Source organism: Acomys russatus, chromosome 5 (genome assembly GCF_903995435.1).
Source record: "Acomys russatus chromosome 5, mAcoRus1.1, whole genome shotgun sequence".
Lineage (NCBI taxonomy): Eukaryota > Metazoa > Chordata > Mammalia > Rodentia > Muridae > Acomys > Acomys russatus.
Window position 1 is genome coordinate 15,733,233 of NC_067141.1, and position 21,155 is coordinate 15,754,387.

Below are 21,155 nucleotides of genomic sequence, written 5' to 3' on the forward strand. Positions count from 1 at the left end.
TAATTAAATAAATGTAAAATAAGTAAAAGTGTATTGTAAGTTATTTGGAGAAGCATCTTCAAACTACTTGCCATAGGAAAGTCCCCTTTTCAAATATTGCCAGGACTCACATGTGCAAAAAAGCCAGAAAAAGCAAGCGCTCTGAAGCTTTGAACTGGCATGGCATTTCTGGCAGTGTCACTCTGGAACATGATGGCTGTGCAGTAGGAACATTTGGGAGGTAGCCACATAGTAGATGTTCCTAGCAATGTGTCTTCACCCTGTGGTGTCGCTTCCCTGGCTCCTAGGCTGCCCTGACAGATGGTCCTTGACGGCCATTACTGGCAGCAGGAGAATGAGGATCGGTGGTGATGGGCCAGCCAACTGCCTTGCTGTGGGAAGAGCTGGCATGATGGATGAGCCTCGGGTTGAGCAGTTTAGTCAAGCCTGCAGATCCTGAGCCAAAAGGCTGGAACCTCTAGAAAATACTTGTATATTTCCTGCCCGATTCCCCAGCGTGTCCGTCAATCTAGCATATTTCTGGATGCCTCATCGTGAATAAACGAGTTTACTGTTTGGCGTAATTCATGATTCATCCTTGGGTCTCTCTGTTTTCTCTGTGTCACTCACAGATGTGGGAAGAAGCCATCGCCCTGGGCAAGGAGCTTGCGGAGCAGTACGAAACGGAGATGTTTGATTATCAACAGCTGAGTGAATTGCTGGTAGGGCCCTTGCTTTGGTTTTGGTTGTTGTGGGTTTGGTTTTGCTTTCTGCCCAGGTTTTTTTCATCCAGCTTTCATTTTGGGGTCCACCTCAGATGTTCTCTTGGCTTTGACCTGCCCTCTTGGTATTATCTTAGGAGATAGCTGTCCTTTAACTGCTGGCTGATTCCCAGCTCGTGAAAATTCACTTTTTATTCTCAAGAAGGCCAAGAAGTGAAATCTTCCATTAGAAATGCATTACAGGGCTGACGTCCTAAGTACAGGGGTCTTGGCAGCCCGAGCCTCTGAGAGTTTCTGCTAGTTTAAAGCCCTCAATCTTTCCACAAGAGGAGCCTGGCAGGTAGTGATCAGAACCTTGTCATGCCACGACACCCTTGAAATTTTTAGTGGCTGCCTTCTCAGCTGTGCCATATTTCGTGTGCACGGCAGACCGTGTTTATAATGAAATGTTTGCTTGTAATATAGAGTAGAATAATTCTGTCCTTCAAATTCTCCCAGCATCTGATCTGTATCCTTAAAAAAATAAAAATAAAAGCCACTAGAAGGAATGGAAAATCATTTTCTTGGATTACTGAAAATACGCCTAAAGGACAACTAGTGACTGAGTGTGGCTTCTTTAGGTCACTTTACTTGACAGCATCAAAAACTATGTGAAAACTACCAGTGAGATTCATTCAGGTATAGGCCTCAGGCGCCCAAGAAGAATTCAGAAGGGAGGGTGCTCCAATCCTTTTCTCAACTCTGAAATAAGTTTTCATATTTCCTTCCAGAAAAAGCAGGCGCAGTTTTATGAGAACATTGTCAAAGTGATAAGACCCAAGCCAGACTATTTCGCCGTTGGCTACTACGGGCAAGGATTCCCTTCATTCCTTCGGGTGAGCTTGAGGCTTCCTGCTCTCAAGTGAGCAGCCACTTCCAGTCCCAGTGATTTGCACTGCAAACTCATATGCTGACTGGAGTGCCAGAGAGGGACTGAGGACTGAGGACATTCAATTACATGAGGACTCTGGCTACATATAGTAGGCTTTTTGTGTGCTTTTCTTTGCTGGAAGAACTCTCCTCAGAGATTTGTGTGTGTGTTTAGTTGTGTCAAAGTGTGCATAGGAAGCTGGGGAGATGGCTCAGTAGGCAGAGCGCTTGCCACAAGAGTGAGGACCTGAGTGCAGATCCCCAGAACCTAAGTAAAACCAGACACAATGGCGCATGTCTATCATGCCATCAAGCCTACCAAAGATAGGGTGTGGAGACAGGGCACTCTCTGGAAGCTCCCGGGCTAGCTAGTCTGTAAACAATAAAGGTACAAGGCATTGATCAACACCCAAGGCTCCTATCACCTTCACATACATTCTGTGGTATGAGTGTACACACACACACACACACACACACACACACACACACACACACACACGAACATCTGTATACACAAACACACACAATATAATTTACTGTTTGGACCATTTTGAGTTGTGCAGTTCAGTGGCATGAGCACACACACAGAGGCCATCACCACCATCTAGTGCCAGAATTTTCTCAACTTAGAAAACTAGAACTTGGGCCTGGAGAGGTAGCGCAGCAGTTAGGAACACTTGCTACTCTACCACAGGACCAGAGTTAGGTCTCCACCCCCAGGTCAGGTGGCTCAAACCCTCCTATAACTCCAGCTCCAGGGGATTGGATACTTTCCTCTGGCTTCCACAGGTGCGCGCGCGCGCACGTGTGTGTGTGTGTGTGTGTGTGTGTGTGTGTGTGTGTGTGAATATATACATATGCATATGTGTGTATAAATCTTTTTTTTTTTTTAACTAACTGAAACTTCATACCCCTTACCTATTTCTTTACTTCCAGCCTTAGGACCCAGTGTTGTTCTGTCTGCCCCTGGGAGTCAGCACCTAGTTGCCTCATACAATTCGGGCTTGGGTTTTGTGTCTTGCTTATTTTCACTCTGCATAATAGCAACAAGGCTTATCCATGTGGTAGCATGCATCATAACCGAAGTCCTTTTCAAGGAAGAGTAATATTCCATTGTGTGGACATACACATTTTGTTCACTCATCCACTGATGGACATTTGAGTTAGTTCTGTCTTTTGGCTGATATGAACAGTGATGCTATGAACATAAATATTGTTAATTTTATGAGACTTTAGAAACAGATTTTCACAACCACAGTGAAACTGAATCCATCCCCTCCATTGGAAAGCTTAGTGTTACTGGACACATAACTAGAGGAATAGCCACGATGCCCTTTTAGACAAGCATCTCCAATATCCAGGTGGCGCTGGGGTAATGTAAATAAATGTTGTCCGGCCAACGAGGGAAATTGGTTCACACTTCTGAAAAAAGACGTTGTTGATTTTCCAGTCTCGTGACATGTTTTTATGACTGTTTTTGTCTCAAAACAACCTGAAGAAAGACAACCAAGGTTGATATATGATCACTATGATCAAACACACCCATGGGTACCCCCTCAAAACACACACACACACACACACACACACACACATGCACATACAAAATACAACAACAACAACCACAAAAAAGCATATAGTAGAAGTTGCCCAATAGAAGCAAATCTTGGACTGGGCACACTCCTGCCCGTGGCATGTTAGAATCTGGGCCTCAGGCACTGAGTTCCCTGTGATCCAGGGGCCACCAGCAGAGTCTGGGCCTCAGGCACCGAGTTTCCCCATGATGCAGGGGCCACCAGCCATGAATATAGTTATCTATCTCCAACAGCAAGGCAGCAGCCGGCCTGAGCATGTGACGCAATGCCCCTGGGGAGGCACCCGGCAATACAGGCCAGAGCACTGGATCCTGCAGGCTCCAGGGACCATCCTGGGTCACTTCCACCATCAAAGGACAAAATGTGAAGTAAAAATAAAGAGTTTAACGTGCTTGATTAATATTGAGCTGGCTTTCCCGACACACCTGAATAACTCTGTGGGGCTGCAGCAATATATCCATTCCTCTTCACAGCTCGCCTGGCAGGGGTCAGTCTGACAATGACATTACCAGTTACCAAAAAGTGGGTGGAATGTTTAGCGACTTCACGCTGCCGAGAGAGCAGACGCTGAGCTATTTGGCTGTCCCCTTGGCACTGTTTCTCTCCATAAATCAAGCCCTTCGCTTTTTTGCATCCTTATTAATATTTATAATTCTCACAAGGAATAAATATTTCTGACTGTATGTACATTTCACCCCCCACCCCCGTTTTTATGTTTGGAAGGACTTCTTGCAGAATGCAAAGTAACGGACATTTCTGGAAAATATTATTAGTGTGCTCATCTATAACTCTAGTGTTTTCCTATTAAAGCCTTTATGTGTTTTTATTATTGTGCCTTCTTCGAGGGTAAAGCTTGGTAAATGTGTGCTACTTTCTGAGTGGCCTGCTCTCTAGTAAATCTCACTGCGTTCCTCAAATGTTCAGCTTCATGGAGCCTCACAGGAGGCCCAGACTCTGTATTTATATTTCTAATTAAGACTACATATTACTTTGCTTTCTGCTTGACATTTTTCTTCCAGAAAAAAAATAGGGCATTTTTCCCTTCCATAATGATCCTTCAAGCCATACCTAAGTACAAAGCAGGGGAAGAAGAAAAAAAAAATCCAATTCTTAAACTGTTACTTCTTTAGTAATTCGTTAAACTGAAGAATAAATTGGGATTTGAAAAGGGGATTGTTCAGATCAGTTTGGACTGATAACAAAATACCTTAGACTGGGTAATTTATAAACAACAAAAATGTACTGCTCACAGACGTGGAAGCTGGGAAGTCCAGGAGCAAGAAACCAGTAGATTTCATGTCTGACAAGGCCCTATAGGTAGGAGAAGAAAATTTCCCCGAGACTCTCCCAACACCCACACTCACCCAGCTGTCATTACATTGGTGACCATATTTCAATGCATAAAGGGTAAGATCGTAGCAGGGGCAGTCAAGCCACAGCAGGGGTAGTTAATTGCATGTCCCAGGTGTCTCCCCTTAGCTCTGTGAAAATGTGTTAATTAGATAAGTTCTTGCTTTTGACTGAGTCAACACAGATCTAAGAACAAAATGCTGTTACCTCTGTCTCTCTCTTGCTCCTCTTTATCTGTCTTCCTTCTTTTCAGTGTTGCCAACCCATGTCTATCTGTAGTAAGGTGGGGTGCGGGGCAGCAGGTGGCTTCTTGAATGACTGGCTGATGCAGAGAAGTTTCTGATTAGACAGAAACAGCATAGGAAGGGACCAGCCAGGTGGGTGAGGCAGCAGCCTTCAAATGACAGCAGAGGGGTTATGTTTTAGCCACTGACACCTATTTGGGACCCAACTGGCATGTACAGCACTCTGTGGTCCTTGAGGAGGTCCATTGTAGGTTTCAGAACCCTTCCTTTCAGATGTACCTACAGGGATTGCCTCAAACCCACATAGGGGAGGCCTGCATGGTATAGCCACCTGTTTTGGCCTTTGCTAACAGCTTCCAGTGACATCTCAATTGAAGAATGTCACTTGGAAATGACAAAAGGCAATCATGAGAGCTGTGTGTACTTTGTCATTGTTGAGTTTGTATCATATAGTGCTCATCCTCAAAAAAAGAAGTCCTACTAGCCACTCATTGCTAGTCTCCAGGCTTCAGGGATGCCAGGAGGTCAGGGTCTTCCTGTTTGGCCTGGGTCCCCTTTCCTCCTTCCCTGCTGATTTCCATGTAACACCCAGAGTAGGGTCAGGCTCTAAGGACCTCCCCTTAGTCCCGTATGGAGCTATATTGGTTTTGGCAAGAGGAAGATGACTTAATTTAGGGCTACAGGGGAGAGGCAGCTGTCACTGGCTGTTGGTTCTCCTGTGGACTCTTTATTGTGTCCAGGAACCCAATTAACACAGGACGCAATTCACATGAGAGAAGCTTAAAACCTAATTAATTTTACATATACATGAGGATTTTTCACAAGAGAATAAATTTCAAATATAGGACCAGAGTTGATGCTTTCTTGACAAGGAGTAATGAATTAACAAAATAGAAGCAGAACAAACTGCTCTCTTGTCAGGACAGTAACTTCTGGGGATGTTACTTAGAGAGATGGGTGGTGCAAGACACAGAAGCTAGGGCAGAGTCTGGGTTACTTTGTAGATGGTTAGCCAGGTTGGTTACAGCGGAGTGTGAAAGGCTCCCCAGGGAAGAATCCTTATTGCTTACCTGCAAATGAAAGTAGAGGTGTGGCAGCACACTCTTTTAATCCTAGCATTTGGGAGGCAGGTGGCTCTCTATGAGTTTGAGGTCAGCCTGGTCTATAGAGTGAATTCCAGGACAGATAGAGCTGGGGGGGAGAAAGAGAGAGAGAGAGAGAGAGAGAGAGAGAGAGAGAGAGAGAGAAGGAGGAGGAGGAGGAGGAAGAGGAGTCTAAACAACCCCTATAGTAGTCACAGTAGAAATCTGGCTTTAAATAATCATTCCAGTCAGCATATTCTTAAACCCCTTCAACGTCCACCTGGAAAGAAAAACAAATACCCTTGTCCATGCATACCAGCCAGGTTAACCCTGTGTGACCATGTGTGGAGCATCTGTGCCTTGCTTGGTTACTTATTACATTTGTTTATATTAAAATAGAAGTGTGTGTGTGTGTGTGTGTGTGTGTGTGTGCGCGCGCGCGCGTGCGCATGTAACAGTGTACATATGGAAGTCGGAGAACAACTTGTGGGAGTCACTTCTCCTTGCGCCATGTGGGTCCCAGGGATTGAACTCAGGTCGTCAGGCTTGACTTACGAGTGCCTTTACCTGCTAAACCATCTTGTTGGCCTCTTTCATTGTTTTTTTAACTGGCCATTATTGCTAAGAATAAAGCTCCCGTGGAGTGTTCAGCCATGAGAATTTCAATGTTCTTGATTAGAGAGCGCAGTTGCTAGTTATTCCTAAATGCAGTGGCCTAGAAAGAAGAAAACAAAACAAAAACAACTGTCCATCCAAACGAACAAAACTGTTAAACACATTTTGAAGACCAGCATCCTTGTGCGTGAAGTTTTCTTGGTCCCTCGCCTGTGGCGTTGTTTAACAAAGGTCCTTGCTTCCAGGGAAAAGTGTTCATTTACCGAGGAAAAGAATATGAGCGACGGGAGGATTTTGAGGCTCGGCTATTAACTCAGTTTCCAAATGCTGAGAAAATGAAGACGACGTCTCCACCAGGCGATGACATTAAGACGTCTCCTGGCCAGTGTATCCTTTAAGACCGTTCGTGGGAGCAGTTGGCGCACTAGTGCACGCAGGGCATGGGGGTCTCTTGCTTGTCGCGCATGCTGCCCTTTGACCCTTAACTCTCTTCTGTCAGACATCCAGTGCTTCACAGTGAAGCCCAAACTAGATTTGCCCCCCAAGTTTCACCGGCCGGTGTCAGAACAGATTGTAAGGTAACCACGCCAGCCTTCTTACCGGTAGGAGGTGGCCGGATGCTGACAGTGGCTCTCTTGCTAATAATTCTACTATTTTAAGTATGGACTTTAACCTTTGAAGAACAATGCTAGGTGTTTTTTTCCTGCCCCCTCCCAAGAACAAGGGCAGCTAATGATTTCTGGCACCCATAAAAAGGAAAGAAAGTAATTAGAGGGGTGCACAGGATTCTTTTCCCAGGGTTTGGAAAGATGAAACCCAGGAAGAAGGAGGTAGCCCTTGAGTCTCCTTAGAGACCACACATCCAGGGTAGAATCCCCACTGGTGTTCAAACCCAACCCTACCCCTACCCTGTGGAGGTTGGGACTCACTGTCTTCTATGATATGGAACCAGAGACTGGAGTATTTGTTCCTCATGAAGGTGCAAAGCAAAAACCATTTGCCCTGAGCTCAGGGGCATCACTCCACTGGTAAAACACTTAACTTGCCTTGCAAGCATGAAGACCTCAGTTCAATCCCCAGAACCCACATTAAAACAAAAACAAACAACAAACACAAACAAAACTCACCAGGTAGGGTGCTTCATGCTTTAACCCAGCAATGGCAGAATGGGAAGCAAAGACTGGGGAATCCCTGTAAACTCATTGGGCAGCCAAGAGAGCCTAGTTGGCAAAGTTCCAGGCAATGGAAAGACCTTGTCTCAAAAAAAAAAAAAAAAAAAAAAGTGGAAGGTGCCCGAAGGTCCACACCCAGGCTTGTCTTTTGACACTCGCATACACACATATGAGCACACAGACGGGGTCATGCACTGGCATTTAAACTGCATGGTCCCAATAGGACTGAGATCACACACCTGTGCTGAACCACATCTGACTCTGAGTGGGCAGCACCGTAGAGTCAGCCTCCCCACAGGCTCTCTGATGTGGTGAGTTCTCTGTTTGATCTTTGTCCTGGTGGGAGCTGCAGCTTCTTTGACGCCTGCTCCTCCTCTGGGCTGTTTCTTCCATATCCTGGAGTTCTGTGGGCATGTTAGCCTTTCATCACTGTTGCCTTGGTGCTCATGGAAGCAAACTAGATCTGACTGTTTGCTGGCTAGTGTGTTCACAGAAATGCAGTATTGGTCAAATAGAGAATCATGGAGCCCCTCAGATGGCTTTGTGTGTATCCCTTCTTGGGGAGAGAATTAAGTCATAACACACACACACACACACACACACACACACTTCACAAGCACTGGACCACCTCTCAACCCCACCCCCAGGGAAGACAGACAACAGGCTGTTGCTGGCCCTGTGTACCACTCTGCTAAATCTTTATCTCAAAAGTCTGAAACTAGAGCGCATGACACCTTTTTTTTTTTTCTTTAAGATACACATTGTCAATTAATCTAGATAAGTTAACTATTAAATTGTTCAGCTAGCTAAGGCAGAGGCAGGTATATCTCTGTGAGTTCAGGGCAAGCCTGGTCTACAGAACAAGGTATAGGCCATCCATACACACACACACACACACACACACACACACACACACACACACACACACACGTATCACTAAAATGATGCATTATTGTTATTATTTTAATAGTGAACACACCTATTGAATCCACAGGCCCCTTTTCTCTCCCTCACATCACCTTTCCAAGCCTTTGCCAGTCCATCCTTACTCGGCATCTCTTCTCCCTGAGGGCTGGCAAGGACAAAAAGGAGGTAAAAGTCTCCAATCAATTTTTCTACCTGCAGCCTTTCCCTCCAGGCGCTGCTGGAGGAGGAGCCAAGGCTGTGGCTTCAGGTCAAGTTTGGGGACACTTCCTGACATGTGGTACTATGCTCTGGAGACAGAGCTCCTTGGCCCCTCAATCTAACAGTAGATCAGTTGCTTTCAGCTTAAAAGCCTAACGATTTTTCTGTCTACAGTTTTTACAGGGTGAATGAGGTCCAGCGATTTGAATATTCTCGGCCCATCCGGAAAGGGGAGAAAAACCCAGACAATGAATTTGCGGTAATTAAAAAACAACAGCACCTACGACCACTGTAGCAAAACCCCCCAAATCCTCACCTATTCTTCCACCCCACAGATGGGTCTGGAGGGCACATCACCACAGGGCTGCCATGGACAGTGTTAAATGTCTCTGCATGTTACACACACAGACCTCCTAAGCATTACACTCCAGACTGAGTAAAGCTAGTAGCATTTCACAGAGCTCATCAGTGAGACATGTAATGTTGGACAGACGGCATTAGGGCCCTTAGGTGCATTAGGGCCCTTAGGTGTATTAGGGCCCTGGGTGCATTAGGGCCCTGGGTGCTTCCTTACATTGAATCTCAGTATTTCGCCTTGGGTGACAATGACAGTCAGATGAGGCGAGTACCAGGCCTCCCTGTAACTTATTGTACTGTAGCTGGGTTCCCGCTGTCTTCCTGGACTATGGGCTCATGTTATATATCTGTAACCGGAACCCAGTATCATCTCCCCTACCATGACAACCAATCAGGGCTCTAGACACTGCCAGATATTTATTCCTTTTTGCAGCCACCACATTGGTCCTAGAAATAGTAATATATATCCATATAGTCTTCTAGAAATTGAACACACGGGGCTAGAGAGATGGCTTAGTCAGCAAAGTGCTTGCCATACAAGTATGGGGACCTGAATTCCAATCCCAGAACCCATGGCAAAAAAGCTGGTTGTGGCGATACATACTTGTAATCCCAGTATTCCCGTGCCAGAGTAAGGCAGATCCCTGGAGCTCACTGGCTAACCACTCACACTTACTAGGCAAGCTCCAGGTCCCATTAAGAGACCTTATGTTCCACCCAAAACAAGATGAATGGTACCAAAGGAACCTCAGCCTCTGCTTTCTACCTGTACACACACACACACATACACACACCCACACACACACACACACACACACACACACATTAAAAAAAACTATACAAATGAATTGGTTTGATGGTGCCCATTTCCATTTCCAAAGGCATAAGACAAACCTGTAGCTTGGCATGTTAAGACCTCTCTTCCTGGAACTCCGCCCTGCAGGACCCCTCTTCAGACCCATATTGCAAGAGACCATAGGAGCCCCTGAGTGACGAGAGGCCTTTGGGGTACAGGAGGCCAAAGATGAATTAACACCCACACCTGATCCAAAATATAATGCGGAGCCTGCTGGTTAGGGCTGCTTTGGGAAGAGGGACTTTTGCCCTCCCTCCCCAAGAATCCTCAGGGAAACACTTGAATTTCTTTCACAGCTCCTGGGAATCACCTTCAGTGACATTCCCCTCTGGCCCCAGACTAGTGTCCCTGTGTGGTGACAGGAGCTTGGAGTGTGGTGACTCACTGTTTCAAGACAAAGGTTGGGTTCTTTAGCCAGTGACAACATCCCAACCCTTGGATGACTGGTCATTACAGTGTGTCTAGGGTCAGAGCCTAGGCACAGACAATATACACATCCACGCTAACAGTGGATTAACAATTTTCTGAGTATTTTGCTCACAATAGTAAATCATTCCATTCTTTCTGCAGTGTCTGGGACCCAAATACCTCCTCAATCTTGCAGTATATATATTCTTACATTATAAGGAACAGACACATGGAGGCCAAGCAAATTGCTGAATGGTGCTCAGTGAGCTGGCGGCGGAGCTAAGAATAACCAGGACACCTGACATCTTGAGCTGTGCTAAGCCTCAGAGCTTGTGCCGCTTCTAGATGGCCCCAAAATCCCCCGATGGCCCCATTTGGGTCCTCACACATAGATGGAGCATTCAGAAGCCTCAGGATTTAGCTCTTCACAGCCTGACAATGGTTCAGGCTTCCAGAAAAGAGCAAAGTGTTTTTTCAGTAGCGAGAAGCTTAATCCTGACCCCTTCTACAGGGCTTCTAACCCCAAGGGCAAGGGCTACGAAAACTGCCCTAAGAGGCCAAGAGCTGTGCTCAGCATCTGTAAGTTTGGCAGAGGGGTAGAACTTTGAAAACAAGGGCCACTGAGGAAGAACCAGCAAAGTGGGGGCCTGAGTTAGGAGCTGACGATGAAGTCTGAGATAAACCCAGAGTAGTCACAAGGGTATGAACATGGAGGGGAGAGTGGGCAGGCTCTGCAAGGCTGCCCTTTCTCTGGCCGAAGAACCTGGCCTAGGAGACAGATCTGCCCGTGGCCCCGAAGCTCCTGCAGTCCCCTTACTTTCCTACAGAGTCTCAGAAGCTCTAAAGGCTAGGCCAGCTTTCTGTGATTGCCGTCCCATGACCGCACAGTTTTGAGAAGGTGGCAGTCCACAGCCTTATGGTTTGCCCTCTGCTAGAGCTCTGGACCAACCATAAAAGAGACAGAATTAGTCCCATTGGTTTGAAAACCTTTCCTGCAGTATGTGAGGTGAAGCTTTGTAGCAACTATAACTTGCGGAAAAAAAACTTATATTTAGAATACACCTAGGGCCAAAGTTGTATGGTAAATGCTTATGTAGAATGCAGGAAGACCTAGGTCTAATCGCCCGGCTCTGCATAACCTGAGTGGGTATCATGGTGCACATCTCTGATCCCAGCACTAAGAACCACAAGTTCGAGTACACCCTCAGCCACCTACCAAGTTGTTTGGACCAGCGAGGACTGTGTGGGACCCTGTCTCAAAAAAATGAAACAAAATATACATGTGAAAAAAGACATGTGAGAAGCCTTGAATGAAAGGCACTAAAGTGTTCAGGTCCTCACCAGTGCATTGCACTGTGCGTTTCTCTTCTGTTTCCACACCATGTTCCCATACAATAGAAACACAATAACTGCATTGTTTAAAGTAGTGATTTTTATGAAAACACAAAAGGACAGTTTTAGGAAACCTTGTCTCTGGTGCATCTGTGCCTTTGAGTTTCTTTTGAACCCTAGGTAAGGCTAATGTAAAACTCACTTGTACCCCTCCCCTAAACACACTAATTTAAGAGGGAACCCCTCTCATTCTGAGGTGTTTACATCATCCCTGCTCACCCACTACATTTCCTTGGCAAACAGCAAAGCATCATGTTTGATAGGCAGGACATAGGGCACTTGGATGATGTACTGTGTTTATCAAGTAGAACACGGCTGTCCCATGTGCACACAGGCGGGACTTGTCATGATGGTGTCACACAGATGCCCAGCAATTCATAGCCATCCTCCTCCTGACGTGTAGTGTGTGGCTTCTTCTTACAGAATATGTGGATCGAGAGAACCATCTACACCACAGCCTATAAGCTGCCAGGAATTCTAAGGTGGTTTGAAGTCAAATCTGTCTTCATGGTAAGGAAACACTCCAGAAGGAAGCAGCTGTCTCCTTCTCCCGTTGCATTTGACATGCCCTCCTTGTCCTTAGGAGCCTTGCGACCACTGTGGCCTGCCACATGCCACAGACCCTTCAGTGCCTGTCACCTCCAGTATCTTATTCCTAAAGCTAGGTGGCCAGCCCCAGGGCCCATTCCTTCTCACACATTAGTAACTCCAGCCGTAGCTGTGTTGCTTTGATAATTCCTTCTCTTAACTAAATGAAAAGCTTAAAGTACGTTCCCACTGACATAAACTTTCAACCAAGCCTCTTCCTGGTAATTTTCTTTTCTTTTTTCTTGCTTTTTTTTCTTTTCTTCTTCTTGTTCTTCTTCTTGTTCTTCTTCTTGTTCTTCTTCTTGTTCTTCTTCTTGTTCTTCTTCTTCTTCTTCTTCTTCTTCTTCTTCTTCTTCTTCTTCTTCTTCTTCTTCTTTCTTCTTTTGCCATTTACATGGCAAATAACTTAATAGGTGGAATTTACTCATTTCAAGTGAGAATATATTCCCCCTTGAACATAATTTTAAAGACATGCTTCCCACTGTATTAGCCAAAGTTTGCCTTGCTATGGGACAGGGTTATTTTGTTGTTTACTTTTGGTTTATTAATGGACATTTTCCCTTCATGTATGTCCTGTTTATGCCATGTATATGCAATGTCTGCTGAAACCAAAAGAGAGGGTGTTGCATCCCCCAGGCTTGGAGTTACTGATGGTTACGAGGCACTATGTGGATGCTCAGAATCAAACCCAAGCCCTTTAGACGAGCAGCCAGTTCTTTTAACCACTAAGCCGTCTCTAACACTATGGGACAGTTTTATTTACATGAAACTCACACTGTGGGGAACTACAGGATGACTTCACTAACACAGAGCTGCACCACAGGCTTATTGCTAGGACTGAAATTTCAGGCCTATGACAATTGCCATATAAAATGACCAATAAAAGGAGAAGGATGTGGTAGGCCAGTCGGTAGAATGCTTGCTCGGTACACACCAAGTCTTAGGCGCTATGCCCAGCACCACATAAACTGGGTGTGGCAGTGCACACCTATAATCCTAGCACACAGGAGGATCACAAGTCCCAATGTTATCTTCTGCTGTATGTTGAATTTGAAGCCAGCCCAAGCTACATGATATTCTGTCTCCAAAAAAAATCTAATTAAAATATGCTTTTGTTCATGTGTGTTCACTGGGCAGGATCCCACCTCAGGCGATGGTTCCTGCCATTCAATTAAGAGTGAGTCCCTGAAACACCTGGTGATTTGGCTTAAGGACTTGCCTAAGCTTGCCAGTTTGGCTCTTTCCTACTGTCTGTCCACTGATCTTTTTTTTTTCCGCATGCCAAAGAGAGCTCTGGGCCCTTTGCTGCTCCACAGGACCTTTCCACTCCACAGCACCCAAGATGGAGCCCTTACCCCACCCCACCCTGAAGCCATCAGGATCCTCTGCTTGTCCCTCATGGGGACATGGTCACCTCCTGATCTGATACCTCCATTCTCAAAGCAGTCAGAACATTAGCTATGAGACCACTTAGGGTGGCCAGGCTGAGATCTGCTGGAAAGCCAGTTAAAGTCCTGCACATCTGCATTAAAATGCACAAGGCGACTAGATTTTTCAAAACTGCAAATACCTGCGTTTGCACAGAAGAAGAAAAATGTACAGGAGGCCAGGGAGGCCGCCTGAGCTGTGCAAACTACAGGAGCTGGGGTGATGACCACCAGGCTCTCTTCCTTGCAGGTAGAGATCAGCCCTCTGGAGAATGCCATTGAGACAATGCAGCTTACCAATGACAAGATCAGCAGCATGGTCCAGCAGCACCTCGATGACCCAGGCCTGCCTATCAACCCCCTGTCCATGCTCCTGAATGGCATTGTGGATCCTGCCGTCATGGGTGGCTTTGCCAATTATGAGAAGGTATGGGACACCCCTGGGATGGCCTGAGTATTCCCAGACTCCATCCTTGGCACCCAGAAGTTATCCTGGAGGGGTACTCTCACTTTCCAGAACTCTTCAGGGGGAGGTCATTGAATGCCTAAAAGACTCCATTCTGGAGACAAGCAGGAGTCCAGATGTTTACCCTGAGTGATGGAATAGGTGCAGTGGAGGGGTCTCTGGCCTCCCTCAAAAGTAGCTCAGTGGAAATGGGCAGAAATTGAAGATCCTGAGGTACAGGTTAAAAGGGGTTTGCTCACCATAGCCCGCCGCCCATTTTTGCAAGTGCTGGGGCCGTATGCATTTATTTACTTCTTCGCTGTGACCGTTCTCCTGGCACAGCAGTGACAGGCTTGAGCCACTAGGCCTATATGGTCCACAAGACTAAAACTGTTTGTCCGCTGGTCTTAGACACACACACAAAAGCTTGTTGACACAGATCTAAACAGTGAACCCCGGTATCAAAAGGCTCTGCTAGTGAGCTGGCAGGGAGCCTGGAAGAAAAGTTAGTACTGTCCCAGTCTCTGTGTCTTCCACTCAAATGTCTGTCTGCCTAGAATCAATAGAAGAAGACTATCAGATCCAAAGGTGAGCTCCCCGACACGGGTGCAGCTGAGAGGACCATAGCCACTGCTACCCAATAGGACTAAGCAATCTAGATCTGCGGCGGCCTTTCTGGACTCCTGGCTGCCTGTGTACTCCATGTATTGTGTTTGACCTTGGGCCCTGTGGAGGGTCCAGCCCTGGGTCTGCAGGGAGTGCGAGAGCTGTGGGATTGAACTGACATGGCTCTTGTCCCAAGGGTCCTATGCGTAGTGCTGTGGTGAGCAATCGCGCGTGCTGAATGGCTCTCCCTGTCTCCACAGGCTTTCTTCACAGACCGGTACCTGCAGGAGCATCCTGAGGCCCATGGACAGATTGACAAGCTTAAGGACCTGATAGCTTGGCAGGTTTGTATGGCTAAGAAAGGAAGATGGGTGACCTGGGCCCCTTCACATGCATTCCTTACCAGCATGGTGGCAACCTCTGAGCTATCCACAGTGGCCAAATCATCTTATACACCAGCTAGAATACAAGACCCAGTTTCTGAGTCTTCACCAAGACTTGTTATTATTTGGACTTTCCTTTTTCATAGCATGACCATTTTTTTTTTCATGCATGTGCACTTTTAGGCATTTTTAAGAGGATTATATGAAAAAATAGATATTTTTATTTTTGTCATAAGTCTATTGAAATCTGATTGCCCTGGAATTGTTTTGTTACATGTTAAGATCCCTCTGAATCCAACGAGAGGGACAATTTTGCTTAATTAGTGGTCTCTTCACGGGGAATGTAAGTCATGCTCCCAGTTTCTCTGTGTCTTTTATTTAAAAAAAGAAAAAGTGGGAAAGAGTTTACATTTTGGGTGATTCCATTTGAGACCCTGGAGACCAAGGGGGCACAGAACTTAAAATACACCCAGAATGCTATAACACAAAACTAGTTTGGTCTGCAGAAGTTCTATTGATTTTTCCCCCTGTAAGCTTTTACAGCAAATTGGATTTTACGAGTTTCAAGTCATACAGAGGAAAATAATTTGTTCCCCAGAGAAAGACTTTATGCCAGCACCATGTCATCGCCCCTAATAACTATATTAAAAGATGAATTTTAAAACAGCTCATGGGAAAGTAGAAAGAAAGAGTCTGTTTTCTAGCAACTTCATTAAATCAAAGAGCAAAGGGAAAAAAAATACATATTCAGAGAATTACCTGTGATTTTGCTCTCATTTGCAAGTGTTTTGATATCTTCGTACAGTAATTGAGTTGTATGTTCATTAAAAAGTTTTACGGTTAGCCTTGTTCTCGTTTTCCTCATTAGTTTATTCAGTTTGGGTTTTTCCAGAAATTCTATCCAGGTAGAGCAGGGTTTCTCCTGGGAGGAGTCCCAGGGCTTGCTGGCTGAGATACATCACAGGTATATGGTCATAGGCAAGCATGTCTCCAGTACCTACACTTCCAGTGAGACTGGCTGGTGGGCCAGTGGGCCGGGGCCTACTCCTCAGCTCTGCTTTGTGATTCTAAAGAAGACAGAGATAACCTGGCTTTCAACAGCTGGAAGGCTGAGCATGGTGCAGGCTGCCTGGGGCCTGCAGGCTTTGCAGCTGATAGTCAGAAGCTGTTTCCTCAAAGGCTCAGCTCTGTCTTCCCTCAAACGCACCTGCAGAGCCGATGCCTTCTCCCATTAAGCTGCTAGGCAGCATTCCTCTTTCCCTTGAAATGTACAAAGATGAGCGAGCAGCCTCACTCGTCCCCTGCAGCTGACAACAGACAACGCCCTTTCCACAGGGGCCTGTGCCCTCAGAGCAATGAACAAAGCTTTCAAGTGTTTCAAGCTGCTGGCAATGCTTGGACCTGTGCAAGGCACACACAACATGATACTTGAGGAGAACACTCGTGAGGAAAGCTAAAGGTTCACTTTGAACAACTGGAGGCGTGGCCAGGAAAGCCCACTCTCTCTTCCAAAATCTGGGGCCCTTTACAAACTACAGATTCCCAAATGTACCCATGGTGACTCTGTGGCAGTTGTGGCAATCCTGAATGGAGTTAGGAATCTGCCTGCCAAAAGATATTTTGAACATATGAAACAAAAAGGCCTCCAAAGACCATTTCAGGCCTTCGGTCTATGGGGTCTCTTTGTATATTCAGCACCTCATACGTTGGACTGAGCTCCACAGAATGGCATCTCCTTTTCCTCCGTTTAGAATCACAGCTGCAGCTCAGCTCCAGAGAGACATGGAAGCTGCGGCCGAAGCCTATCCTGTGAGAAGGCTTCTTCTGCTCAGGGTCAGGGAGGGGTGAGAGCAGTGGGTTCTCCTACCTTGTAAGGCTCACCAGCCAAACCCAGGGCCAACAAGGGTCTCAAGGCTCCTTGTCATCCATCAAGTAGTCTCCTTGAGACAGAGAATAATTTTATCACCACCCACGCCCCCAACCATCACCACCACCATCACCACAAATGCCAGGATGATTGGACCGCATTTTGCACATTCGAGGCAGCCATTCTAAATCAGAACTGCTCTTAGCATCTAGAGTGACTGTGGTTTCACAGAGACAGCTTCCCACACGTGCTTGCCTCTCCCCTCTTCTACAGGCAAGACACTTGCCATGCCAGAGCAAAGACGTCCCAGCATGCCTTTGTCATCTCCCCCCCTACCCTTCCCCCCCTGCACGCCTTTCCCCCCCCCTCCACCCGCCTTTCCCCTCCCCCCATCCCTTACCCTCCCTTCCCCCTTCCCCTTCTCCGTCCCTTCCTTCACTTAGCCAGAAGCAAAAGACTAACAGTGAACCATTTTTAAGGCTGGTCCTGGGTGCAGGGTGGTAAGCCCTGGGGGAGCTGCTGTCTGCATGAGGAATTCATGCGAGATAAGCAAACACCTTGTCTGTTTTGAAAAGCTCACCTGCACATGGGCCTTGTGCAGAAATGGATAGCTAGCAAGTTTCGGCCCAGCTGTCAGCAAACAAAGTTTTGTGCCTATGCCCCGAGAGCAGGCTGGGTGCTTTGAGTATGGGGGTGTTTGTGTGGCCCTCCTTCCCTGGAGTACAAGAGAGGCAGCAGCTGTGTGCTATAAATGGAAACGGATATAGCTCTTGCGTTGATTCATCTTGCTAAGATTCCTTGAGTTTGTTCACATGAAATTCGATTGTGTACTTATTATCCCTCTCACTAATAAATATGCTGGTTCAGATTGGTATTCTATCTTATTAGAGAAACCTGATTTTAATCAGTATTTTTATTTAATTATAAATTATTAAGAGGAAGACTCTTAGCTTGATTGCATTTAAGACCGACTAACTTCCAGTGCGGGTACTAGGGGAGAAGCAGAGACCAGAGACAAAGTGGAGCCTGCTCCCACGCCCACCCACTAGCTGCAACCCCTCCAGGGGTCTCTGCCACCAAGAGAATGGAAATGTCTCGTGTGACGGTTTTAAAGGTCAGCATCATTTCTACTGTCGGAAGTGAAGTGTTGGCATGGATATCTTGTGACAGTAGTGTCAGCAGAGAAGCGATTATTTTTGGTTTTAAGGGAGGATAAATTTAGTTTTCCTTTCCATAATAAGAATATCCATCAGGACTTATAGATCGCCTATAATTGGATTGTTATGTTTGGGGTAGGCTTCTCAATTGCCTATAAATACAATCTTCTCAGCTGATAAATGGACCCTGGCATGACCTTTTGCTACCAGGCACGGTACATGTGAACACATTCAAAGCACAACTGTCCCCAGTCTCCAGTGAGGAACACCCGGGTAGAGTCTGCCCTGACTCTGAGTGGGTGACAAGACACCTCCCACAAAGTAACAGAGTGCCCATCCTGTGAAGTGCTCCACCCTGCCTGGATATGGTCCCCTCAAGAGCCAGGCAGCTCTTATTTAAACATTTCCATCTCTGAGCGGGGGGGGGGGGGGGGGGGGGGGGTCGACCTGCCTGCTGATGAGTTTAATCAGTCACTCTGATTTGGGGCACAAAAGCAGGTGCAGCAAGCCTGCTGTTGCTCCCTCCTGCTGCGTATCGCTCCATCTTAAACCTGTTCCCCCTCCAAGTCAGAAACACCAACCTGTGCTTTTCAGATTCCATTTTTGGCTGAAGGGATCCGGATCCATGGAGACAAAGTCACAGAGGCACTGAGGCCCTTCCACGAGCGCATGGAAGCCTGCTTCAAGCAGCTGAAGGAAAAAGTAGAAAAGCAATATGGCGTCCGGACCATGGTAAGTGGGCAGGTCACAGAAAAGGAGTGTCCCATTGGAGCGGAGGGCCTGGGGTCTCTGGTCCTGCTCCTAGTAATGCCTGCTAGGAAATGAGATGTTCGGGGCCTCAGCCTCCCTAACAGCATACTTTATGAACACCTCATCCATCCTCTCTGAATAGTGTGCTGTTTAGGTTGCTACAGTCTAGGAGTCTTGATAGAGCTGGTTAAGGAATTAAAGGGGAGGAAAGACTCTAGAGCGTGACAGCACTGGGGAAATCTTGGAATACAACAAACAGGAGCACCAGAATCAGCAATTGAAGAAAAGCATTTTTGGGGCAGGGGGTGAGGAAACACATGCCTGCAGCAGAGTCACAGGAAGACCCTCTGCAAAGCAGACAGGGAACTCAGGAAGCCAAATGCCGAGTCTCTTCTCAAGCTGGAGTTTTTTAAGTCTTGGAAGAGACTTCTTCCCCTATGTTTGGGCTGGTCAGTTTGAAGAAAAGATGCCTGATTGGCCCCAAACTGTTGTATCCTGATCAACCCTTCAACTTGTTGAATCAGTCTATGGAGGTGTGGTGGAGTGGGGGTGGGGGATGTGCTGCTGGAGGTAGAAAAAGCCTACAAGTCCTTTGTTAATAAACTCTCAGGCTTTTGTCTCAGGTCAGGTGGGTGAGAATTAAGCCAGTCTGGGAAGTTTGCCTCTTTTTTACCCAATCACGATCCTTTTCCTACCTGTCTGCCTTCCAGGGAGTCTGGCTAACTCCCACGCTTTCAAGGTCATGGAAAATTTTCACAGAGGTCTTTGGGACTCAGTGAGTTACAGAGCTCATGCCTCCAGACATCCCCCCCACCCCACACACACACACAGAGTTGCATAGGCTCAGGCAATAGTATCCCAAAGCAGAGATGGAGTCAGTGCCTAGCTCGGGGTCAATGCCTAGCTCCAGGTCAACACTGAAGCTTAAGAACTGTGGCCAGTGAACGCATGGAGACGATAGCTTTGTTAGTAGCAAGTTTTCCTTGAAAGCGTCAAGACCAAAGTCCAATCCCCATAATGTCATGTAAAATAAAATAAACCCAGGTATGATGGCACACACGGGTAATCCCAATGCTTGGCAAGCAGAGACATGCAGGTCCCTGGAAGTCACTAGCCACCGGCCCTGCCTATTTGGAGAGCTCTAGGCAAGGTGAGAGACCTTGTCTCAGAGTACAAGGTGGACCGCACCCGAGAGAAATATACCTGAGCTTGTCTTTTGACCTCCACGTGCATGTTACCCACCATCACATTGCTTGTGTGCACATGGACACACACACACACACACACACACACACACACACACACACACACACACACACCATGACCAGGAAGGGAAAAGAGATGAGTTACTGACGTTCTCAATTGTTAAAGTTTTAGCCGTTGAAGAAGGTAGAGATGGTAGAAATGATCCAGGCTGGGAGGCGAACATGGGTTTGAGTGGCAGGCCAGAGACCAGCACAGACAAAAGCATGCATTTGACAGAAGAGCACCGAAGGCTGCAGTTGGGAAGGCAAGCAGCCTCCAGGAGCCTGATACACCACTCAGGGGCAGTGGGTTGTGCTCTAGACATGGGCCTGAACAGCTTTGCTGATGAGTTCCTGAAAAATTCCTAGGGCTGGGGTCAGAAATGTGAGAGTTAGGCAGCTGTGATTCTCAGCAATGCGAAGACCCCAGAGGTCAGCGCTTTGTCAGAGACCCAGCAGGACATGAGCCTGACAGAAGAAAATGATCTTGCAAACCCAGCAGACAAGAGCCTGAGACTGACAGCCCAGTAGGAGCCCCTGCAGGTAAACAGCAAGGATACAGGGTGCCTCCCCCTGCTGTTTTGAAGGACCCTTCTGCAAGTCAGAATCCTTGAGCTGTGCTATTGATAGCTTGGAGCCTTCAGCTTGTCACCATTAGAGTTGAGTGGCCAAAGGTTTGTAGCTGTGTCAGAAGACAGCTCTCCCAAAGTTTCATGCAGTTTTGAAGACATTTCTAAGAAATGCGCACTTAGCTGGGCGAGGTAGCCCACGCCTATAATCCCAGTACTCAGGGAGGCAGAGGCAGGTGGATTTATGTAAGTTCAAGGCCAGCCTGGTCTAAAAAACCAGCACAGCCAGAGCTACACAGAGAAACCTTGCCTCCT

At 46.7% G+C, this 21,155-nt stretch overlaps 1 protein-coding gene across 1 annotated transcript in view; it reads left to right on the top strand.

Annotated features, from left to right (window-relative positions):
* Dock1 (dedicator of cytokinesis 1) overlaps positions 1–21,155 on the top strand; it is a 508,411-nt gene that overhangs the window by 468,825 nt on the left and 18,431 nt on the right. The window contains exons 39-47 of the mRNA XM_051145486.1: positions 612–701; positions 1,472–1,576; positions 6,740–6,881; positions 6,994–7,072; positions 8,966–9,050; positions 12,228–12,314; positions 14,070–14,246; positions 15,131–15,214; positions 18,872–19,009. Of these exons, the coding sequence (XP_051001443.1) occupies positions 612–701; positions 1,472–1,576; positions 6,740–6,881; positions 6,994–7,072; positions 8,966–9,050; positions 12,228–12,314; positions 14,070–14,246; positions 15,131–15,214; positions 18,872–19,009 (987 nt within the window). The remainder of the gene's footprint in view (positions 1–611; positions 702–1,471; positions 1,577–6,739; positions 6,882–6,993; positions 7,073–8,965; positions 9,051–12,227; positions 12,315–14,069; positions 14,247–15,130; positions 15,215–18,871; positions 19,010–21,155) is intronic.